Source organism: Bombina bombina, chromosome 6 (genome assembly GCF_027579735.1).
Source record: "Bombina bombina isolate aBomBom1 chromosome 6, aBomBom1.pri, whole genome shotgun sequence".
In the NCBI taxonomy this organism is placed as follows: Eukaryota; Metazoa; Chordata; class Amphibia; order Anura; family Bombinatoridae; genus Bombina; species Bombina bombina.
Genome location: NC_069504.1, coordinates 283,290,810 through 283,310,742, shown reverse-complemented (window position 1 = coordinate 283,310,742; position 19,933 = coordinate 283,290,810). Strand labels below are relative to the sequence as shown.

Here is a 19,933-nt window from a genome sequence, read left to right as displayed (position 1 = left end):
ACCTCAGTACTCGTTGGTACCGCAAAATATTTATCCAACCTACACATTTTCTCTGGTATTGCAACTGTGTTACAATCATTCAGAGCCGCTAACACCTCCCCTAGTAATACACGGAGGTTTTCCAGTTTAAATTTAAAATTTGAAATATCTGAATCCAGTCTGTTTGGATCAGAACCGTCACCCACAGAATGAAGTTCTCCGTCCTCATGTTCTGCCACCTGTGACGCAGTGTCTGACATGGCCCTAATATTATCAGCGCACTCTGTTCTCACCCCAGAGTGATCACGCTTACCTCTTAGTTCTGGTAATTTAGCCAAAACCTCAGTCATAACAGTAGCCATATCCTGTAATGTGATTTGTAATGGCCGCCCAGATGTACTCGGCGCTACAATATCACGCACCTCCCTCTGAGCGGGAGATGTAGGTACTGACACGTGAGGCGAGTTAGTCGGCATAACTCTCCCCTCGTTGTTTGGTGAAATTTGTTCAATTTGTACAGATTGACTTTTATTTAAAGTAGCATCAATACAGTTAGTACATAAATTTCTATTGGGCTCCACTTTGGCATTGCAACAAATGACACAGGTATCATCCTCTGAATCAGACATGTTTAACACACTAGCAAATAAACTTGCAACTTGGAAATACAATTCAATTAGAATAATATTAAAACGTACTGTGCCTTTAAGAAGCACAGAAGATCTATGACAGTTGAAAATTAATAAATTGAAACAGTTATAGCCTCAATCCTTGTAAACAACACAACTTTAGCAAAGGTTTAATCCCATTAGCAAAGATAACAAATTCTGAAAGCAGGAAACAAATTACAGAATAAACGTTTTTTATCTCAGTCAAACTATAATTCTCACAGCTCTGCTGAGAGAAATTACCTCCCTCAAAATAAGTTTTGAAGACCCCTGAGCTCTGTAGAGATGAACCGGATCATGCAGGGAATACAACGAGTTGCTGACTGAAATATTTGATGCATAATAAAAGCGCCAAAAAAAGGCCCCTCCCCCTCACACACAGCAGTGAGGGAGAACAGAAACTGTCAGAAAAACAGATTTAAGCAACTGCCAAGTGGAAAAATAGTGCCCAAACATTTATTCACACAGTACCTCAGCAAATGAAAACGATTTTACATTCCAGCAAAAACGTTAAACATAATCTCTAGTTATTAAACAGCTTTATGTATTTCTTACAGTGTAATTCTAGTGAAGTACCATTCCCCAGAATACTGAAGTGTAAAGTATACATACATGACATTATATCGGTATGGCAGGATTTTCTCATCAATTCCATTGTCAGAAAATAAAAACTGCTACATACCTCTATGCAGATTCATCTGCCCGCTGTCCCCTGATCTGAAGTTTACCTCACTCCTCAGATGGCCGAGAACAGCAATATGATCTTAACTACTCCGGCTAAAATAGCAAAACTCTGGTAGATTCTTCTTCAAACTCTGCCAGAGAGGTAATAACACACTCCGGTGCTATTTTAAAATAACAAACTTTTGATTGAAGATATAAAACTAAGTATAATCACCATAGTCCTCTCACACATCCTATCTAGTCGTTGGGTGCAAGAGAATGACTGGGAGTGACGTAGAGGGGAGGAGCTATATGCAGCTCTGCTGGGTGAATCCTCTTGCACTTCCTGTTGGGGAGGAGTAATATCCCAGAAGTAATGATGACCCGTGGACTGATCACACTTAACAGAAGAAAACTGAAATATAAAATATCCCATAGTAGGACATGAGCTCCGATTACGATATTCACATTGTAAGTGAAGGTCGTCTTGCGGCCATTTAGCCTGAGATCTGATCGCTGTGTATTATAACAGCAAGGTTACCATTTATCTAAAAAAATACGTTTCGTATACACAGGTGAAACAATTGTATGCCACGGGTGAAACAATTACACTTATGTTGAGACGAAGGGTTGGGATTTGCTTGCAAGTTATTGGGGGGAGGGATAATTTTACACTTTTAGGTAGCGTAGCCCTATTTATGGAGATTATTCACACTAACAAAATATGCCTGATGAAACAGGTCTACAGAGAAACGCGTTGCATAGTTTCTCTCATTCAATGCTAGAGATTTCACTGTTGACAGCATGAGTTGTTTTTAACATTTTTTAATAAATCCATTGTATATGTTTTAAACTTTTAGTGCTCAGTGTTTATCTTCCAGCCTACGCTACCTAGAGGACTCTCCCCTCCCACATTTCCTTGTTGCAGATCCTGTGTTCCAGTACCACTGGAGTTCCAGTAACACCAGAGTTCAGCTAGCTGGATTGCTGATTGAAATCCAGCCTGTTTCTATTGGCATAACAGAGTGCCTTTCTCACATGTGAGAACCCTGTATCGCCTCTCTGTGCATAAAAAAAAATCTTGCATTATTGATACACACATGCTCGCCTCTATTTGTTCCGTTATTTTGCTGTAGAGCCATCACATCGTTTTTGGTGAGAAAAGAGTGCAGCCATCATTTCCTGTATCCAGTAGAAGATTTGGTGTCCTTGAAGAAGGGGCTTCCATTGGCAATCCATCTAGAGCTATAAGTATATAGCTATAAGACTCTATACCTATCACTACTTCTATGGACATTGCTGGTTCTTTATATTTTTATTTGTCTGATAAGATATATATGTTATAATATATTTATCATCGCTTTTCGTTTGGTAGCAGCAGTTTATGTGCTTTCAGATTTATACATATCACTATATATCATTTGATTAAGTGGGTTGTATCATTGCTCACATTGTTGCTTATCTTTTACTAGTGCCTCCTATTGGTTCCATTGTACCTTCCTTACTTTTGATTGTAGCTAAACGGATTGTGATGGGGTTTTTTTTTTTACTTCAGGAATCTGTGAAATGGGTCACAAAAAGAGAGGGCGCCTCCTAGTGCAACATTGCAAACATAGTGCAAAAAAACACAAAAAATCTTGTACTGAAATGATACTCACAAGTGGAGCAGCACCAGTGTGCTAATTGACGCTGACTGGGGAATCACAGTGACCCAGCTACACTGATCCTGCAATAGGATTTTGGGATCCAGGAATTCCAGGTGGTGTGGTAGGTAAGACAGGCTCAGGCTTCCATATGGTACAACATATATTTATTAAAATGTTTTTTTAAAAACAAAGGGTGTTGAACTTCACCCAAAAAGGTATAAAAACAGATGTTGTGACAGATTGCACTGCGTGTCTCAGCCCAACTAACTTTTTCCTCAGGCATCTGTTCAACTAATGGAAGCACTAACTTTTATAGCTGTAGGTGAGCCTGAAAGATCCCCTCCCATCACGTGTCAGCAATTATACTCAATTGGCGATTAACTAAAACATCCAAATCCTACATATATTTAATATAACACTATACATGGTTAAAAACTATTATACATCATACCTAAAAACCCCAAAAAATGATCAACCCCAACATTGTAGCTTCATGATAAACCATTGAACTCTTAATAGTTTAAAAATAAAAATGATAGCATGTAACCACAATTGAGATAAATGGTAAACATATGGTTAACTCCATAGGAATGGAGGGTATTATACATTCATACAATTAGTCTTATTCCACTCTCTTTTGTCTGGATCAATGCCTTGATAGTTATGTTAATATATCCTTATAATGATATAAACTGCTACATTTACATATCATTTTGTAATGTTTTGTTTTTGACAATTTGATTACAATTTTTTATTATTTTTTATTACTAAATCGTTCGATAACACACACCGCATTGGAATTGCGAGTGTTTCATATAGCTATCAAAGACTATTTAGCCTATTTGATGGAGGTACCTTATTTACAAACTAAAGTAAGTTTGATATCCGATTGCTGCTCCGTTTGTTAGTGCATGTGCAAGTGTGTCGGTGAATGATAGGGAGTAGGTGATTGAGTGTTAAACAATGAATAGTTGTGCGTCAGTAAATGGTAGTAGGTGCGCAATGGGATATCTCCTTAAAAAGTGTCCACGTTATCGACACGTTGTGAGCAGTGTCAATAGGTACGTGATGTTAAGGAGAACGTGATTGGTGATGTACCGTGAAGGGGTGTGTATCAATAAATTATAGTGAGTGCACCATTGGGTATGTCCATAAGAGATGTCCACGTCATATGTGGGTGTGTGAAAACGTCATCATGACATTATGGACTATGTCAATGATTAGTATATAAATGAATATTCTTATTAAGATTATGATCGTGAAATTGACAGGTGGGAAAAAAAATCAAAAGGGTGTGTCTAATGACCTTAATAAATGTACAGGTATATAACCAATCCGAAGATATGATTAAATACTAGTACTTTGTCAATATGTGATTGTGTGAATATTTGATCTATCAAATTGTTAGGGGGAATGTACCTAAACATATAGCCTAATATGTTGAAAATCTTCCTAATGATGACAAGTGCTACCATGAGCTATAAGAAAATGCCATACGTGAAGGCTATCTGAGTTGGAATCGTTGGAAGGGAATGTATCTATCCATAAAAAATATATATGACCTAGTATATAGAAACATGCTGATAATGTGAATGTGCTTGCATACGAAGAGAGAAGCGCTCTACCAGGAACGAACAACAGCTCAGTGGCTTGTTCTATGGCGATTTACCACCCGGAAGCAGCCTCTTTTAGACCAGTGTGCTTTTCACAGAAGAAAAAAACTTTCCTGAAGTATATCAGTCTGATCCCGCCAAGTAAGGTCAGTCCAGTCCCGAAATACCAGGCAATTCTCCTCTGAACAAGGAACATGACAACCCCAGACGATCGTTTCGGCCTCCTATGGGCCTCGTCAGTGAGGTGCAGCCACATTCCTCTAAGCACACTGGGCAAGGAGTCCACGTCTGGTTTCCCCCATCACCCATAGGGAGACTTCCCCAGGGTCATAATAATTTGTGTGAATGTGCTACCTTAAAAATTAAGGATGTGCTGTACGTGAAAACTATATCACAAGGGAGATGTGACCTAAATAATAATAAAGTATATAATACATATGGTGCGATAATTATTCTATCTTGCTAATAATTGTGATATATATGGCACCCTAGAATAAATAAGAAGGTTCTATAATGGAGTGTTACTAAGGGTGCATTATAGTATATAACGCACAGGCCAAAATAGACCCATTAAGTAATATTATAAAAATAATGAACTACCTTAAAGAATAATAGAACCTATGAATAAAATAATTTTTGGAGAGGGGTGATGTGAAGTCTACTGGATTCATATGTTAAGGGATGAAGGTTGTGAATATGCACACTCCTCTGATGTTTGTATAAGTACAAACAAACAAATCTTCATTTGCCAAGATTATACTGATAGTCTCTGCTGTACAACAACTACTCTTATGAGGGTCATATAGAAAGGGGGCTGTGTGATGTGTGATGTCCTATATGGGAGAGACCTATCTATATTGATTAACCTATGAGATAACATAGTGGAGATACATAAAAACATAACCTAAGATGATTAAAGATGTGGACTATAGTAGTTGATGTGATGATACTGGCCTAACAGTGGATGATAATTACTAACTTAAAAAGACCATGATATAAGACATTGACTAGAATAGCTGACTAATTGCGGATATTCTTATACTTCCATAATAACTGAATAATACTGAAATACTATAGGGTAAGTGACTCATTCATGATATATAATAAATCAATACCAAATCAATATTAGTGTTAATGTGTATTTGTTCTTATCAAAGCATAGACCCGTTTAAAGAAAAAGGATTACATATCTCATCTCGATTATTAGAACGCTGCCATACCTAAATTTTCATTTAAACCCCCTGGAAAAAGGCTCCCAAATTTGAAGATCCAATTTGTCTCCCTTTGACGGAGTCTCGTATACCTATTGGACCCCTTCAAAGATGGGATACATTCCCCTCCAATGATTAGATAGCTTAATAAATCATACTACCACTTAGATAGCCTTCACGTATGGCATTTTCTTATAGTTCATGGTAGCACTTGTCATCATTAGGAAGTTTTTCTACATATTAGGCTATATGTTTAGGTACATTCCCCCTAACGATTTGATAGATCAAATATTCACACAATCACATATTGACAAAGTACCAGTATTTAATCATATCTTCGGATTGGTTATATACCTGTACATTTATTAAGGTCATTAGACACACCCTTTTGATTTTTTTCCCACCTGTCAATTTCACGATCATAATCTTAATAAGAATATTAATTTATTTACTAATCATTGACACAGTCCATTATGTCATGATGACGTTTTCACACACCCACATGATGTGGACATCTCTTATGGACATACCCAATGGCGCACTCACTATCATTTATTGATACACACCCCTTCACGGTACATCACCAATCACCTACCTATTGACACAGCTCACAACCTGTCGATGACGTGGACACTTTTCAAGGAGATACCTTATTGCACACCTACTACCATTTACTGACACACACCTATTCATGGTTTAACACCCAATCGCCTACTTCCTATCATTCACCGACACACTCCTTTTCGATCTCGTTTTAGTTAGTTTGTAAATAAAGTACCTCCATCAATTAGGCTAAATAGGCTTTGGTAGCTATATGAAACACTCGCAATTCTAATGCGGTGTGTTTTATCGAACAATTTAATAATAAAAAATAATAAAAAATTGTAAATCAAATTGTCAAAAACAAAACATTACAAAAATTATATGTAAATGTAGCAGTTTATATCATTATATGGATATATTAACATAACTATCAAGGCATTGATCCAGACAAAAGAGTGGAATAAAACTAATTGTATGAATGTATAATACCCTCCATTCCTATGGAGTTAACCATATGTTTACCATTTATCTCAATTGTGGTTACATGCTATCATTTTAAATTTTTAAACTATTAAGAGTTCAATGGTTTATCATGACGCTACAATGTTGGGTTTGATCATTTTTTGGGGGTTTTAGGTATATATACATACTTATTGATACATCTCTTTCAAATTTAATGACAATAAGGACAAAATTGTGTATTTAATATTTTGTCTTTTTTAAATAAAAACAAAGGAATGAGGATAGTGAAGAGTTAAAAAACTAGTATTCATCTGCTAAAAGCATATTTGGTCTTCCACATAAAATCTCGTGGAAGGCACAATAAAGGCATCAGATACGTATCACTAATGAGGAGCTATAGTAACAATGACATCTAACATAAAACATGAGAACCTGGCATATCCAAAATACACACTGTTGTGTCATAATTTGTCACTGTGTAAGGAAAGAGCTTTATTGGTATAGGAGTCTGCTTTTTCTTGCACACAGATTATGATGGAGCTGCTGAATTTAGCATTTTAGGCTCTGAAATTTGCATTTGCACATTGCCTCATATGAAGGGCTAAAATCTGCGTTTAAATAAAAAATATAATGTAATCAACAGTACATTTAGACGTCAAAAGCATTTTTTGCATAAATAAAAAGAGAGAAGCGCTCAACCTGGGAACGAAAAATAGCATAATAGCTTGCTCTATGGCTAGTTACCACCCAAGAAGCAGCCTCTTTTTGCTCAAAATGTGCCTTTCACAGAGAAGAACTTTCCTGAAGCATATCAGTCTGATCCTGACTTCACAGTACAGTCCAGCCCCGAAATACCTCACTGACGAGGCCCACAATAGGCCGAAACGTACGTCTGGGGTTTTGCTGTTTCTCTTGTTCAGAGAGGGATTGCCTGGTATTTCGGGGCTGGACTGTACTGTGAAGTCAGGATCAGTCTGATATGCTACAGGAAAGTTCTTCTCTGTGAAAGGCACATATTGAGCAAAAAGAGGCTGCTTCTAGGGTGGTAACTAGCCATAGAACAAGCTATTATGCTATTGTTCGTTGTCAGGTTGAGCGCTTCTCTCTTTTAATTTAGTCAAAAGCATTTTGTCTGTGCTTTGTTTTGAAGATTGCAGAGAGTTGCACCAAGTTTATATAAAGACAAAGGCCTAGATTACAAGTTGAGGCTAGCGCTTATTTATCGTGTGCCCACAGAGGGGCAATGTGCCCATTTGAAGACGCAATAAATTATTACAAGTGGCTGGTTATTGCTACCACAAGCTCCCGTTAGCAATTAGCGCTTATAAAATTAACCAAAGATCAGATCTCTGATTAATTTTATAAATGTCCACCAAATGCCCCCAAAATACAGTGCAATATACTTTATTAAAAAAAAATAGTAGCATCTTTATTTTTAATAAAGTAACCGCACTTAGCAGTTTTTGGGGGCTAAAGTTGGCGGTTGTAGGGTGTTAGAAAAGAAACGGCACTGAAAAGTGCCTTTACATTGCAGTCTATGGGAACAGTGTGTTCCCTGTAAATATATATGTATATGCTTATATACATATATTTGTGTGTTAATATGTGTATATACACATATTAACACATAAATATATTTGTGTATATATTTATATATGATTCACACATAATAATAAATCAATGTCTTCCTGAAGTGATGCAATTTATTGTGACCTGGTGGGTATACAGTCTTGTGCATCCTTGGAGTAAGCAATCTCCCAAAACTCTTCAGGATGCCCCCCTTTCCTACACATACTCTTTGTATTTGTGTAGGCTTCACTTCCTGTAACATCAAGCTGGGGCCTATTCTGGAAAGAGGAGAAAGATGACTGCCCCTGAAGTAGATTCTGGAAATTCAACCAGAAGAATTTCCCACAGAAACAGTGGCCTTAATATGACATCACTTAAAAGGGACAGTCTAGTCAAAATTAAACTTTCACGATTCAGATAGGGCATGTAATTATAAACAACTTTTCAATTTACTTTTATCATTAAATTTGCATTGTTCTCTTGGTATTTTTAGTTGAAAGCTAAATCTAGGTAGGCTCAAATGCTAATTTATAACCCCTTGAAGGCCGCCTCTTATCTGAATGCATTTGACAGTTTTCACCGCTAGAGGGTGTTAGTTCATGTAACATTGTGCTCATACGTGTAGGCGCCGATTGGCTAAAATGCAAGTCTGTCAAAAGAACTGAAATAAAGGGCAGTCTGCAGAGGCTTAGATGCAAAGTAATCACAGAGGTAAAAAGTATATTAATATAACCTTGATGGTTATGCAAAAACTGTGGAATGGGTAAAAAAGGGATTATCTATATTTTTAAACAATACAAATTCTGGAGTAGACTGTCCATTTAAGAGTACAACATGATTTACATTAAGTATAAATCTTTTGTAAAGACATAGTTTTCATCTGTCATAAATATTGAACCGCTGAACTAGAGAAGTATAGGCAGGGATGCAAGGCACACTGAAGATATCCGTCTGTTTTTATCTACTCCAAGATGGCACAGGAATATAGATCCACCAGTTCAGAATATATATTCTCATTAAAAAAAATATGAAACATCTGCATTAGCAATGAATTCCTCTCAACAAAAACAATGTAAAAAAAGTGTGTGACAAACTTAGACCATCAAATGCAATACAAGTATACATTAGATTGGTTAAACTAACTTGTATACGCTGTGGTAAAGACAGATTTGATTCTGCAGAAACAAGTTGAATTCTCTGTGTGCTTCCATCCATAAGTGCAGTATGTGTAACTTCTGTCTGAGAACGAGAAATCTAGGGGAGAAAGAAATGAATGTTTGTTGTAGATATTGTTTTTCCTGCTGTCTACAATGGTATACAAAATACAACTAAAGACAAATACTCAGTGTGGATAGATAGGAAGTTAATCATGTCCTTTCATTAAAGGGACACTCAAGTCAAAATTAAACTTCATGATTCAGATAGAGCAGCAGTTTTAAACAACTTTCCAATTTACTTCCATTAACAAAATGTGCACAGTCTTTTTATATTTACACTTTTTGAGTCACCAGCTCCAACTGAGCATGTGCAAGAATTCACAGCATATACGTATATGCATTTGTGATTGGCTGATGGCTGTCACATGGTACAGGGGGAGTGGAAATAGACATAACTTTGCAATTTATTTAACAAAAATCTACTACTCATTTGAAGTTCAGACTAAGTGCTATTGCATTGTCTTCTTATCATGCATTTGTTAATTATGTAAATCTACAGTGTTGACTGGTCCTTTAACAGTTCAAGCTATGAAATTGCTGACATATACTATCAGAGGAAAGTATGAAGACCTCTTGTTCTACTTATAATGTGTTCGTTTTAGCTACACTTTATCCTGATTAAAAACTTAAATTATGCTTACCTGATCATTTTCTTTTCTTCAGCTGGAAAGAGTCCACAGCTGCATTAATTACTTTTGGGAATTTAGAACCTGGCCGCCAGGAGGAGGCAAAGACACCCCAGCCAAAGGTTTAAATACCTCCCCCACTACCCTCATCCACCAGTGGGACCAAGGAACAGTAGAAGAAATATCAGGGTGAAAAGGTGCCAGAAGAACAAAATTAACAGACGCCCCACAGAAAAATACGAGCGGGGAGCTTTGGACTCCCATCTGAAGAAAAGAAAATTATTAGGTAAGCATAATTTAAGATTTTCTTCATAAATGGAAAGAGTCCACAGCTGCATTCATTACTTTTGGGAAAACAATAACCAAGCCATAGAAGATACTGAATGCAAAAACAAGAGGGTACAAGAGGCGGCCCATTCTGAGGGCACCAGGCCTGAAAACCACTACCCAACAACATCCCGCTTCGTCCGAAGCCGAGGAAAACTTTGGAACACACCCCTTACTAAAGAAAGGGAACAAGCAACCGTATTATTCCACAAAGAAGAAAAGACACGGAGAAAACATGAATGTTCTTGTAAAGCGCGGCTCATTCCCCTTAAGGGACTCAAAGCGCTGCTCATTTTATCAACCTCGAAAGGAGGAGGGCTGAGTAGACCTCGCCGGGGATTGAACTTGCAATTCTCGGTTTGCTACAGTTCAGAGTAACCACAGTGCATTAGTATGCTGAGCTAGCTGTCCAGCTAGCATAAGGAACCCCATACCAACAGAGACCCACCAGTCATAGAAAACAAGGGGAGGCAACGCCCAGACCCCAGAAATACAGAAACCATGGGATAAGGCCGGGAGTCTGAAACAGAGAGGATCTTCCCCTAACACAGTGCAAACGCACTCTAAAAAGTAACTGAAGACGAAGGTCCCCAAGTTGCGAAAAGGTAGCTCAGAATACCGAAATATTCCGAAACGAAACCTCGTGCAGCAAGCTCAGATAGGTCTGACGAACAACACCTGAGGCAAAAACACTGCACGCTGCAGTCATGTAAAAATGAACTCTGAAACTTAAATACTTGCAGGGCAAGCAGAAAGCAGCTGAAGATAGGATCCTTCAGATTGCTATGTATCCACTAACCAGAGGATAACGTCGCAGGCTATCTAAGATCCGCCAGTCCTTCCCACAAACCTTGAACATGGAGAAAGGAGAAACCTCAAGAGAATTAACGTACCATGAATGCTCCGAGGACGAATTTAGCAGAGCAACAGATCTCAGATCCTGCTCCAACACTGGACCAGCCCAAGCGACAGACATGTCTGATAGACAGGGGGGACAGTAAGACCCCCAACCACAAGCCCCCAGGGAATGGAAAGAAAAAGGGGGGACTCACCCACCCCAACAGAGCTCGGGTGCCAACCCAATCTGCTCCTCCAAAATAAGACAAGACCTGGAACAGAGAAAAGTGCAACAGATCCGTAGGAAGACCTGTCACAACTCTCTTAGACAGTCTCTACATTGAGAGTTCAAATTCCAACAGGTGGAACAGAGCCTACAGAGCAGCAGATGCTGCCCCTTACAGAAATAAGCCACCTGATCCAACCTCCTACACACTGGGCAGGACAAAGACCCTCCAGAGAGAGGAAACCCCAGCTCATAAGGAAGACAAACTATCCCCTCAAAAGTGAAGGGCACAGATAAGAACAGCGTACATGTCCATAAGAAATGAAGCCATAGTATGATCAAAACACGGACTGAATGAAAAAAATCACCCAGACACCACTGTTGACCCAACAGAGAAAACAACTCCCCATGAAGAGGAGCACACTCCGTCCAAAGGACAAGTCAGGCTTTAAAGTTTATAACCAGTACCTGAAGGTGGATGTGAACTCTGGCCTTCCAGCTTGCAAGCCCAATGAGCTAGCCCTTATGTCGCAACATAGTGTCCCTGAAAAAACTGGGTCGTCCCGAACCAGTCCACAGGATCATAAAAGTCTCCAGACATCCCAGAAGGATCATAAGGCAAGAACCCAGAATTACCCTAGAACGAACGACACCCCCAGGGAACAAAATATACCCCGCATGAAGCAATCAGACTCACAGAGGATGAGAACCGGGAAACCCGGAGAACGTGTACAGGACTCACTCGTTATTCCCAGCCCAAAGGGAAGAGAACACCCTTAGCCGGAGGTCAACAACCCCCCAACAAGGTGCTAGGCTGCGACAAAGTCACGCAATTTCTCTAGAGCCCAAAGGCCCCATGGGCAACACTAAGGGAAATGAGAACGATAACAGAGTCACCCGAAAGAGAGTAGAAAGAAAAGCTAGTCTCCCTAATTATTTCAGATTAACGTTCCAGAGGACCCCACCCAAGGGAGAAGAATGCAAAGCATTCCGAACCTAGGAAGAAAAAAACATCCCCTAAGCAAAAAGCTTGGAAAAAGAGACAACACCTTCTATCGCCCTTGATATGGAGACGCCTAACTCCGAAGGAAGACAGAGCCTCACAGCGTTTTCTTCCTAATTAAGCAGCCAAAGCCACCAGAAAAAACGGACAAAGTCCAGAAAGTCTCGACCCAAAGGAAGAGAACCTCCAAAGAGACCATGAAAGGCAAAACCATAAGAACGGCGGTATGAAGGACCTAAATCCTCCAAGCCTCCCACTCACAACGGAAAGGAATACTCTTGGTTCCCGGAAAAATGGGAAACGACAGAGCATGTCACCGCGGATCTCCAGAGTCCCGGCCCACTATCTTGAAAGGCGAATGAGGACTGACCCCATGCCCCTAAGCAACCACGAACACTCAAGTCCTCTCAGGATGCTAGTTGAAGCTTGTAAAATAAAACAAGTAAACAACACAAATCATATTGTGATCACTAGGGGCCCTCAACGGACCAACCGGACATAAAAAGACGCCATGTGTCTGAACTAGGCCTCAAAGACAGAAGGATTTGTACCCAGTCAGGACCAGCCTGAAACCAAAGGCCCCAGCACTGTCAAGGCCCCATCCGAGATGGAGGGATAAAGAACAGTCAGACAGTCTTTTGTAAACAGTGCAACCACAAAATCCCGAGTATCAATTCCAGAGAAGAAAGTTCCCGAAGGAAACATCACACCACAACATGAGCTTTAGACCAAATAAAAATCATCCTCACAAGATGAAAATAAAAGATAAAAGCAACCCGTAGGTTATCGCCCAGGAGGAACGGACAGACCCGCAGGACCAGCCCAACAGGGGTCCGAGACTTTCAAGCTCAGAACTGGAAAAAGATACACAAATAACAAAAAAAGACTATAAGAAGATTACTTCATCCCCTTAGGTCTATGCATGCAAGCCAGTCGAAGATTAAGACTGAGAATCCCCAGACTCATTAAGAGTGGGATCCTCCAGCAACGCCAAAAACATGCCTTAATAGAACACAAAGGCGCGCCAGTCTATAACGAAAGGCGCAACATACCTCCGCTGGGACAAAAGAAAACAGCGGCCCCGAAGGTTGACCCCCTGAGGCCTCAGGGGCAGTCGCTCCCCCAGAGGGCTGAACTGGCCAGGCGATCCCACGCCTGACGAGCCCCGGTTAACGGAACACGGACAATATCGTAAGCACACTCCCTGGAGGTGCAGATGCGCCAGTGACAACGATATGGCAATGCGGAACCGTGTCATAACCTCCGGTGGGAACAGGCCACACTCCCTAAAAGTATAAGTAGCGCTTGGGTTACCTGCATGCATAGTATGAGTTGGTGGTAGGGAACTCGTCTCATGAGAAAAAGAATCCCCACAGACGGATGGCTCAGTGGGCACCTGATTCCCCGATCTTGAGGAACAGAGCACTCTAAAAGGGCATTCAGAACATAACTGATGGGCATGTATCACCCGGGCCAATTCATATTCTTCGCAAGAAGTAGGGTCTGAATCAGAGACATCCGTCTCCAAAAAAATCTGAATCATCCATAACTGGGACACTGAATAAAAAATGGACCAATAAGAAAAATCTAAATGGCACCTTACACTCCTAATGGCTAGGGCACTCACCACCTCCAGAGAACCAGACACCAGCAGACCAGGATTTCTCCATCGCCACACGGTCAGGAAAGCAGAAATGAGGTCACAAGGTAAACTGCAGTCCATGCAAAAGCGCATCCGACCGTAAAGGCCGCGTCACTAGACATAGGCTGTTATGTTCCAAAATAGCCATGAGCCAGAGCAATACTACACAGTAGCAGACAGAATCGCATAACAAACATGATCATAAACCCCCCTCAGGAGATATTAACCCTCGATTCCTAGATACAAAAAGGAGCCTCACTGAGACCCTATGTTAAAGTTATCCTCGAAAGGTTGTAGCCCCTCTCGGATAAACAGTTGTAATTACAATACATCCTTGATGAAAGTAAAATGAAACAATCTTACCGGAATCTATGCAGTGGAACAGGAAAACGGCCCTTTAAGTGTGACAGATAGTAGCGTTGCTTTTGCCATGGACTTGAGAGAAAAAAGCAGGCAGCGAAACTCATCAACGCTGATTGCTTGTGGAGCTGTTAATATGAGTCGGGACGGTTTTGCAGAAAGACTCGCCCTGCATCTCCGGACTCTAACTTTCACCCATGCTCTCACTGAGAGGCTGACAGGACTACTTAAAACTCAAGTCCCATGCCAAAGAAAACTACCCTCCATAAGAGACTATCGAAAACTTATGACACTTCTCTGCCAACCACCTGGGACGAAAGGCAAAGAATGACTGGGGGATGAGGGAAGTGGGGGAGGTATTTAAGCCTTTGGTTGGGGTGTCTTTGCCTCCTCCTGGTGGCCAGGTTCTGAATTCCCAAAAGTAATGAATGCAGCTGTGGACTCTTTCCATTTATGAAGACAAATTAAATATGTTGACCTTCTAGATTATAATGATTGCATCGCTAAATCTTTTAATTTTTCTTTGTTAGTGTAGGCTTTAAAAGAAGCATCAAATTATTTAGTACTGAAGGTAAAACACACAATAAATAGTCCTACTTCTCAACTTGACATAGCTCTGAAACACTAATAGTATAAATAATTATTTAGAGTTACTTTACAAATATTACCAAAATGTTTGCTGATGTAAGAAACATTATATAAATTAAAAAAACATCCTATATTATAAAAAGCCACGTATGTTTGTCCGATGCAGTCATGCGCAATAGAGACTGCAGCACGAGACAAACATACCTGGCCGTCAGGAAGGATTAGTCAGTGAGGATCAGACAAAAGGGGCGGGGAAGGGCGAGCTGGCGGGTACCGCTAAACTACAGAAAAAAAAAAAAGGCAGGGAAGGGGAAGGAGGGAGGAATTGGGGATTTTGGCCTGTGTACATGGGACTTATGACTAGTCTACTATATTAAAGCAATTTATTTTTGAATGGATTTTTTTCTGCCTTATGTTCCAACAGATAAACACAATGGCAAAGCCCCCCCCCCCCCAAAAAAAATAATAAATTAAAAAATATGCGTAGATCAGCCAGTCAACATCTGCTAAGAGGTCATCTGAAGCTGTTAATTAGCTAATCCACACCTAATTTTTGTTTAACTGTGGAACGGTAGCGTGCAAGTTTGCCTAGGTATTTAACCTTTCACCAAGGAATGAACATATACAGGACAGCAGGCAATGATTGAAAAATAAACTGGTTTATTGACACAGAGATGATTTACTTTTTCTTATGTCCTTTTATTTAGCATTCACTGTTATTTTAAGCCAGCACCACTTAGTCTTGAGACCTTTATGACCAAAACCACTAGATGTAGAGTAATATTGTCTGTTTGGTAAAACTTATCGTGCATCTTTAAAGTGGAATAAAGGTTGTTGTTTCACTGAAGCATCTAAAACAAATCAATAAATAAAAACAAAAAAAACCAACAGCTGTTCTTGTACTGAATAAAACTTGATGGGAGAGATTACATATGCGGCGCAGGTTTCAGCGCAACTGATGAAACCCGCACCGCCCATAATTTCACCTCACACATCGGGGAATCACATAAACCCCGCCGGCAGTTCATAAAGTCCTGTAAGTCTGATAAACTTGCGATATCCAGAAATGTGCGTAAATACACATTTCCTGGAGTCGCCAGTTAACTACAGCACTTTAGAAACTGCCGGCACATAAGAAAAAAAATAAACCCGACACGTAAAAACCCCTATATCCGCAACCCCCCCACATCGCAATGAATAATAAAAGTATTAACCCCTAAACCGAGAACCCCCCACAATGCAATATGCCTAATTAAACTATTAACCCCTAATCCACCATTTAACCACATCGCGATCTACCTAATAAATGTATAAACCCCTAATCTGCCATTCACCCACATCGCAATCTACCTAATACATATATTAACCCCTAAACCGGCAAACCCCCACATTGCAAAGTAACTAATTAACCCCAAAACCCCACATCGCAAATTAACTAATTAACTTATTAACCCCTAAACCGCCAAAACCCCACAACGCAAATAATTTAATTACTAAGCCCCCTAACCTAACACCCCCTAAATTAACCCCAAATTACATAAAATACTAAATTACAATTAAAATAAAAAATCCTGACAGTACTTAAAAAAAAACTAAGATTAAATTAATCTAAAATTACAAAAAATAAAAAAGTCTAACATTACAGAAAATAAAAAAACAATTATCAAAAATAAAAAAATTAAACCTAATCCCTAAAAAAATAAAAAATCCCCCCAAAATAAAAACACCCCCTAATCTAATACTAAACTACTAATAGCCCTTAAAAGGTCTCTTTGTATGGCATTGCCCTAAGTTAAACAGCTCTTTTACCTTTAAAAAATACTAATTCCCCCTAACAGTAAACCCCCCACCGAACAAACACCCCCAAATTAAAAACACCCCCTAATTTAATACTAAACTACCAATAGCCCTTAAAAGGGCCTTTTGTATGGCATTGTCCTAAATTAAACAGCTTTTTTGCTTTAAAAAAATTCTAAGTCCCCCCTAACAGTAACCCCCCCCACCCACCAAACCCTCCAAAAAAAAAACAAAAAAAAACTAACACTAAAAAAAAAACTAAGCTACTCTGCCCCTAAAAGGGTAAAAGGGCATTTGTATGGGCATTGCCCTTAAAATGGCATTCAGCTCTTTTACCACCCAATAAAATCCCTAATCTAAAAAAAAAAAAAAAAACTAAGTCTAACCCCCAGATAGGTACTCACGGTTCCTAAAGTCCAGCAGTGAAGTCTTCTTCCAAGTGTTCTGAAGACCGGCGACCGCGGGGCCATGGAGCCTGGAGGATCCTCTTCGTATGATCACCGCCGTACACTGAATATTGAATGCAAGTTACGCATTTAAATATGGTGTACCTTGCATTCCTATTTCAGTAGCTCTCATCCTATTGGCTGATTTGAATTTGAAGATTCAAATCAGCAAATAGGAATGCAAGGTACGCCATATTTAAACACGTAACTTGCATTTAATATTAAGTGTATGGCGGTGATTGTACGAAGAGGATCCTCCACGCTCCGTGGTTGCCGGTCTTCAGTTCCGCGGTCTTGGATGAAGATAGAAGAAGCAGCCACAATGGAATAAGATGTTGCCCCTTGGAAGAAGACTTCACCGCTGGACTTCAGGAACCGTGAGTACCTATCTGGTTTGTTTTTTGTTTGTTTTTTAGATAAGGGATTTAATGGGCACTTGTAAAAGAGTAGAATGCCCTTTTAAGGGCAGTAAAAGAGCTGAATGCCCTTTAGGGGCAATGGGTAGTTTAGGATTTTTTAGTGTTAGGTTTTTTTTTATTTGTGGGGGGGGGGTGTTTACTGTTAGTGGGGAAACTTCGTTTTTTTTTAAATGTAAAAGAGCTGTTTAACTTAGGGCAATGCCCTAAAAAAGGCCATTTTAAGGGCTATTGGTAGTTTAGATTAGGGGTGGTGTTTTTAATTTGGGGCGCTTTTTTATTTTCATAGGGATTAGGTTTAATTGTTTTCATTTTTGATAATTTGGTTTATAATTTTCTGTAATGTTAGACTTTTTTTATTTTTTGTAATTTTAGATTAATTTAAACTTAGTTTTCTTTATTTTTAAAGTAATGAAGGTTTTTTTATTTTAATTTAGTATTTTTTCATTTAAGGTAATTGGGGTTAATTTAGGGGTGTTAGGTTAGGGGGCTTAGTGGTTTAGGAGTTAATAGCTTAATTAGGTTAATTGCGTTGTTAGGGTTTGGCGGTTTAGGGGTTAATAGATTTTTTTAGGTTTATTACGTTGTGGGGGTTCGGCGGATTAGGGGTTAATATAGTTTGCGATGTGGATAAATGGCAGATTAGGGGGTTAATAGTTTAATTAGTCATTGTGTGATGTGGGGGTTTTGCGGATTAGGGGTTAATATACTTTATTAGTAATTGTGGTGGGGGATCGCGGTTGACAGGTAGATATTGCGCATGCATTAGGTGCTAGTTTATATTTTCAGGGAGTTACGGTGCTTACATTTTCAGCGCAAGGCTTGCTGCGTCTGCCTATGTGTGGAGAGGTGAAAATGGAGTAAAATTTTTACATTTTCCCTGCGTAAGTCCTTGCGCTGAATATGTGATACGGAATTGCGACGCGGTTCTAAATTAGCTTATGGGAGTAAAAATAGCGGCCGACGGGCAAAATATATACGCGCCGCATTTATATAATCTCGCCCCCTTGTGTTCATCTTTGTGGAGACAGTTCTTAAGATTTCATGGTGTGTATATTATGTTTATAAGAAGTTGACTAATTTATATAAAATGTAATAGCGAGACATACATGTTTCTAAAAACTAGGAACAGTATTTATATAAACACATTTAGAACACTTTAAAAAGGAGCCTGAAAAAAAAAGCATTTAATAAAAAATGTAATTAAAATAAATTAGTGTTGACTATAACACTTTAAGCAGCTATATGAATTATATAAATCTGCAATCAAGCTGTTTGTGTAAGGATACGTGTCAGCAAATATTTTCAGAATGGAAGCATATTTTACTAAGATGAGTAATTTGTCAATAAAAAGTGCACATAATATACCTCTCCCATCTGTTGTTCAATGATCTGATGTGCTAATTCTTCTATAGAGGCCATCTGTTTTAACAGTGCAGCCTTTTCGAAAAAGGGAAGTTCGAAGGAAATCCAGTTTTGAACTAGGTGCAACCTGCAGTAATAAGCAATAATATATTTTTGGAGAACAGAAAATTAAAATCATACTACTAAAAAAAAAAATAACATTCCACTTATCAAAAAGACGGTAAAAAACTCTGAGATTGTAATATAACTTGTTTAATTTTGCTAAGTTTAACAGCTTGACAATATACTTTCATTATTAATTTTGCCCTCTTTTATTGTAATTTAGCCTGAAAACTGTGGATGTTTCAGTTCAGAAAACTCAGAGCACATGAGACTTTAGGGAGAGATATATGGCACGATTAGGCTCATAATCTACTGTCTCAAGACTCAAGTCCTATTTGGCTCCTCTAAAAAAGGAAAGAGGCTGGTGGTGTTTAGCCGTTGAAAAACAAACAAGGTGTTAATCTGTTCCAATAAGGTTCAGACTCTGCCAATATGTTCATCTAACTGAAGACTGCAGAAATATGTCATTACAAGTTGTTTACTGTCCCTTTTTATTTTGTAACCTTTTGGGAACATGTTTTGACAAGTCTCTTCACTTGCTTAACATTCTAAGTGGTAAGAAATCTCTTAAATCTTTATATCTAAGATGCCATATAGCAAAAAGGGCATACAATTTTAAGCAACTTT

At 39.0% G+C, this 19,933-nt stretch overlaps 1 protein-coding gene across 2 annotated transcripts in view; it reads right to left on the bottom strand.

Moving 5' to 3' along the window:
• The window catches only part of NR2C1 (nuclear receptor subfamily 2 group C member 1), a 164,546-nt gene that overhangs the window by 113,739 nt on the left and 30,874 nt on the right, over positions 1-19,933 (bottom strand). The window contains exons 2-3 of one of the 2 annotated variants that reach the window (XM_053716892.1): positions 19,208-19,331; positions 9,498-9,608 (exon numbers count right to left, since the gene is read on the bottom strand). In XM_053716892.1, the coding sequence (XP_053572867.1) occupies positions 9,498-9,608; positions 19,208-19,261 (165 nt within the window). In that variant the 5' untranslated portion in view covers positions 19,262-19,331. The remainder of the gene's footprint in view (positions 1-9,497; positions 9,609-19,207; positions 19,332-19,933) is intronic. The other variant, XM_053716893.1, reaches the window with a different exon arrangement.